This window comes from Danio aesculapii, chromosome 15 (assembly GCF_903798145.1).
Source record: "Danio aesculapii chromosome 15, fDanAes4.1, whole genome shotgun sequence".
NCBI classification, from domain to species: Eukaryota; Metazoa; Chordata; class Actinopteri; order Cypriniformes; family Danionidae; genus Danio; species Danio aesculapii.
In genome coordinates this window covers 774,323-779,046 of record NC_079449.1, presented here as the reverse complement: position 1 = coordinate 779,046, position 4,724 = coordinate 774,323, and the positions used below count along the sequence as shown (strand labels likewise).

The window sequence follows — 4,724 nt, the reverse complement described above, 5'->3', positions numbered from 1 at the left end:
TGTAACTTTTTAATAGATATCATTGTTAGTAGATGCAGTTGAATTTGTGTGTGTGTGTGTGTGTGTGTGCGTGTGTGTGTGTGTGTGTGTGTGTGTGTGCGTGTGTGTGTGTGTGTGTGTACACCTTTTTTTAAATAGATGACTTATAATGAATGTAATGCAGCTGTATTTCTGCTGTATCGGCACGTGTGTGTGTGTGTGTGTGTGTGTGTGTGTGTATAAGTGTGTGTGGGTCAGGTCAGGGCAGAAGGCAGTGTTAAACAGCTCTGTCACAGTGAACAGAGTGTGTTTTACTGCAGTACACAGAAGCACAGCAGGAAACACACACACTCGTGCGCTGATGTCCGGATGCAGCCTGATGACCCCCTGCCTGCCTCTGACCTCTGACCTCTCACTGCTGCAGGTGCCGACCCCTTGCTGAAGAACGATCTGGGCCACACGCCGCTGAGTTACGCACGAGACGGAGAGCTGAGCGCAGTGCTGAGGGACGCACAGGACACGGTGAACATGCACACACACACACACTTTTATTTACACACTTTATATACACACACAACTGTTTGTGTACACAATTTAAAAAAAATAATAATAAAACAAATATCAGCTACTCATTTCAGCTTGATGTTAAATAATTAATCACATCCAAATGAAATGTATTTCACATAATGTGTGTGTGTGTGTGTGTGTATTAAATATATTATAATTATAATATTTACATTTATATAATTATATATACACACACACACTCAATGGCCACTTTATTAGGTACACCTCACTAATACCTGCCTTAATCTTCCGTGTTCTAGATTCAACAAGCTGCTGGAAATATTCCTCAGAGATTGAGCACGATTAATCTTTTGCAGCACAAAATAAAACTAAAGCTCCAATAGTAAATAAAACTTGACAGTTTTTAAATATTCCCCAAATCCTCAACTTAAAGGGAACGTTCACCTGAAAATGAACATCAACACACTATTTATTTTCCGTCAAGTGGTGATAAACCTTCCTTAGTTTCTTTTTTCCATCAGAAGACCATTGACTTCCATTGTAGGAAAAACAGATCATATATAAAGTCAACAGGTTTTCAGCATTCTTCAAAGTATCTTCCTTTGTGTGTTTAACAGAAGAAAGGAATTTGTAAAGGAATGTGATTGCTGTAAATATTCTGAGTAATAGTGCTTTACAGTGTTTAGCTTAAGCAGAGAGCAGATCTGCAGGTGTGTGTGTGTGTGTGTGCGCATGTGTGTGTGTGTGTGTGTGTGTTTATCTTGCTGTAATCTGCTCATTGGCTCTGGATTACAGCTGTAATCTACACTAATCCTGCTGGAGGGTTAATGAGCTGCAGGTGAAGCTGTCAGTATCCAGTATCACTGTTTACACACACACACACACACACACACCTGCTGATCAGGTGACGACTGCACTGATAGCGCTCAGGCAATAGCTGTGTTTCCATTCAAAGATCCATATTAGGATTTATGCGCAAACCTGGAATATTGTATAAAACATTAGTGAGTAAAGCAGCGTTTATGTCTGATGAGTGACAACAACATCTTCACCTCCTGATAAACCGGAGGCAAATATTACTACGCATTTCTTTTAAAAGGGCATCACTGTGGCTCAGTGGTTAGCACTGTGGCCTCACAGAAAGAAGGTCACTGGTTTGAGTCTCGGCTGGGTCAGTGTGTGTTTCTGTGTGGAGTTTGCATGTTCTCCCTGTGTTGGTGTGGGTTTCCTCCGGGTGCTCCGGTTTCCCCCACAGTCCAAACACATGCGCTATAGGGGAATTGATCAACTAAACTGGCCATAGTGTATGAGTGTGTGTGTGAATGAGTGTGCATGGGTGTTTCCCAGTACTGGATTGCAGCTGGAAGGGCATCCGCTGTGTAAAACATGCTGGAACAGTTGGCGATTCATTCCGCTGTGGCGACCCCTGATGAATAAAGGGACTAAGCTGAAGGAAAATGAATGTAGTTGGGATGAAGTGTGTTAGGCAGTTGCCATGATGTGGAGTTGCTAGTGTGCTGCTGTGTAGTTATTATATAGGAGTTTAGCAGGTTGGTATGTAGTTCCAATAAAGTGTACAGTAGTTTATTATGGAGTTTCTAGGAAGTTACTAAAAGATTTTTAGCAAGTTGCTACAATGTGCTGTGCAGTGTTGCTGTGCATTTGCTTGAGTGTTGCTATGTAGTTTTTAAAAGTGTTTTAGCAGGTTGCTATATCATTGTTAGACTGTTGCTTCACAGTTATGGTTATTTAGCACTGAGAATGTGAACTGAACACATGAGTATGATACAGGATTGTATGCTACTCTAGTTTACGGCATATCTGTAGTTTAATATTGTAGTTTATTACTGTAGTTTACTGAGTGTCTGTAGTTATCACTGTAGTTTCCTGCGTGTTTGTAGTTTTTACTGTAGTTTCTTACTGTAGTTTCTTACGTCTGTTGTTTATTACTGTAGTTTCCTTGTGTCTGTAGTTTATTACTGTACTTTTGTGTGTCTGTAGTTTTTACTGTAATTTTGTGTGTCTATAGTTTATTACTGTAGTTTCCTGCGTGATTGTAGTTTTTACTGTAGTTTCTTTTGGTAGTTTCTTATGTCTGTAGTTTATTACTGTAGTTTCTTATGTCTGTAGTTTATTACTGTAGTTTCCTGCGTGTTTGTAGTTTTTACTGTAGTTTATTTCTGTAGTTTCTTACGTCTGTAGTTTATTACTGTAGTTTCTTATGTCTGTAGTTTATTACTGTAGTTTCCTGCGTGTTTGTAGTTTTTACTGTAGTTTCTTTCTGTAGTTTCTTACGTCTGTAGTTTATTACTGTAGTTTCTTATGTCTGTAGTTTATTACTGTAGTTTCCTGCGTGTTTGTAGTTTTTACTGTAGTGTCTTACTGTAGTTTCTTACGTCTGTAGTTTATTACTGTAGTTTACTGCGTGTTTGTAATTTATTACTGTGATTTTCCACCTGTCTGTAGTTTATTACTGTGATTTTACACCTGTCTGTAGTTTATCACTGTAGTTTACTGTGTGTTTGTAGTTTATTACTGTAATTTTCCACCTGTCTGTAGTTTATTACTGTAGTTTACTGTGTGTTTGTAGTTTATTACTGTAATTTTCCACCTGTCTGTAGTTTATTACTGTAGTGTACTGTGTGTTTGTAGTTTATTACTGTAGTTTACTGTGTGTTTTTAGTTTATTACTGTAGTTTACTGTGTTTCTGTAGTTTACTACTGTAGTTTACTGTGTGTTTGTATTTTATTACTGTAGTTTACTGCGTTTCTGTAGTTTACTACTGTAGTTTACTGTGTGTTTGTAGTTTATTACTGTAGTTTACTGTGTGTTTGTAGTTTATGTCTGTAGTTTACTACTGTAGTTTACTACTGTAGTTTACTGTGTGTTTGTAGTTTATTACTGTAGTTTACTGTGTGTTTGTAGTTTATTTCTGTAGTTTACTGTGTGTTTGTAGTTTATTACTGTAATTTTCCACCTGTCTGTAGTTTACTACTGTAGTTTACTGTGTGTTTGTAGTTTATTACTGTAGTTTACTGTGTGTTTGTAGTTTTTACTGTAGTTTACTGTGTGTTTGTAGGTTATTACTGTAATTTTCCACCTGTCTGTAGTTTATTACTGTAGTTTACTGTGTGTCTGTAGTTTATTTCTGTAGTTTACTGTGTGTTTGTAGTTTGTTACTGTAATTTTCCACCTGTCTGTAGTTTACTACTGTAGTTTACTGTGTGTTTGTAGTTTATTACTGTAGTTTACTGTGTGTTTGTAGTTTATTTCTGTAGTTTACTGTGTGTTTGTAGTTTATTACTGTAATTTTCCACCTGTCTGTAGTTTACTACTGTAGTTTACTGTGTGTCTGTAGTTTATTACTGTAGTTTACTGTGTGTTATTGTAGTTTTTTACTGTAGTTTACTGTGTGTTTGTAGTTTATTACTGTAGTTTACTGTGTTTCTGTAGTTTACTACTGTAGTTTACTGTGTGTCTGTAGTTTATTTCTGTAGTTTACTGTGTGTTTGTAGTTTATTACTGTAATTTTCCACCTGTCTGTAGTTTATTACTGTACTTTTGTGTGTCTGTAGTTTGCGGAGGCGCAGCGGAAGCGTGAGGCAGAGGAAAGGAGGAAGTTTCCCCTAGAGCGTCGACTGAAGGAGCACATCATCGGACAGGAAGGAGCCATTAATACGGTGGCATCAGGTACACACACGCACACGTGCCCAGTGCATCTTGGTCCAGCGGCGAGTGTCTGTCATCCTCATTTTAGCTAATGCTCTTTTTGGACTGAACGTCTGAGATCAGAGAAAGTGTGTGCGTCTGTGTGTGTGTGTCTGAGTATGTTTGTGGGAGCAAAGGTTAATTGATGAGCAAATGTGTGTGTGTGTGTGTGTGTGTGTGTGTGTGTGTGTGTGTGTGTGTGTGACGCAGCTGCTGCTGAGTTTCGTCTGCAGCCAAAGATGCTTCATAACTCAATTATGTGTCTTCCTGCCGCTGTCTCCGTCTCTCCATCACTTCCTGCGTCGTTCTGTTTCCTGCAGCACAGTTGACTCTCTCCAGTTCTCATTCTTCATTTATTTGCTTTGATTTTTCTCTCTAGTCTGCGTGTGTGTGTGTGTGTGTGTGAGTGCGCGTGTCTGCTCTACGAGTCCCAGGACAGACAGAGAGACAGATATGAGTTAAAACACAATAACAGACGCCTCTAATAAATACTGAACACACACACACA

General features: G+C 38.6%; 1 protein-coding gene across 1 annotated transcript in view; it reads left to right on the top strand.

Moving 5' to 3' along the window:
• Positions 1 to 393: 393 nt before the first annotated feature.
• clpb (ClpB family mitochondrial disaggregase) overlaps positions 394 to 4,724 on the top strand; it is a gene marked incomplete at its 5' end in the record, with an annotated part of 35,038 nt that continues 30,707 nt past the window's right edge. Inside the window, 2 exons of the mRNA XM_056474030.1 lie at positions 394 to 501; positions 4,084 to 4,198. Of these exons, the coding sequence (XP_056330005.1) occupies positions 394 to 501; positions 4,084 to 4,198 (223 nt within the window). The remainder of the gene's footprint in view (positions 502 to 4,083; positions 4,199 to 4,724) is intronic.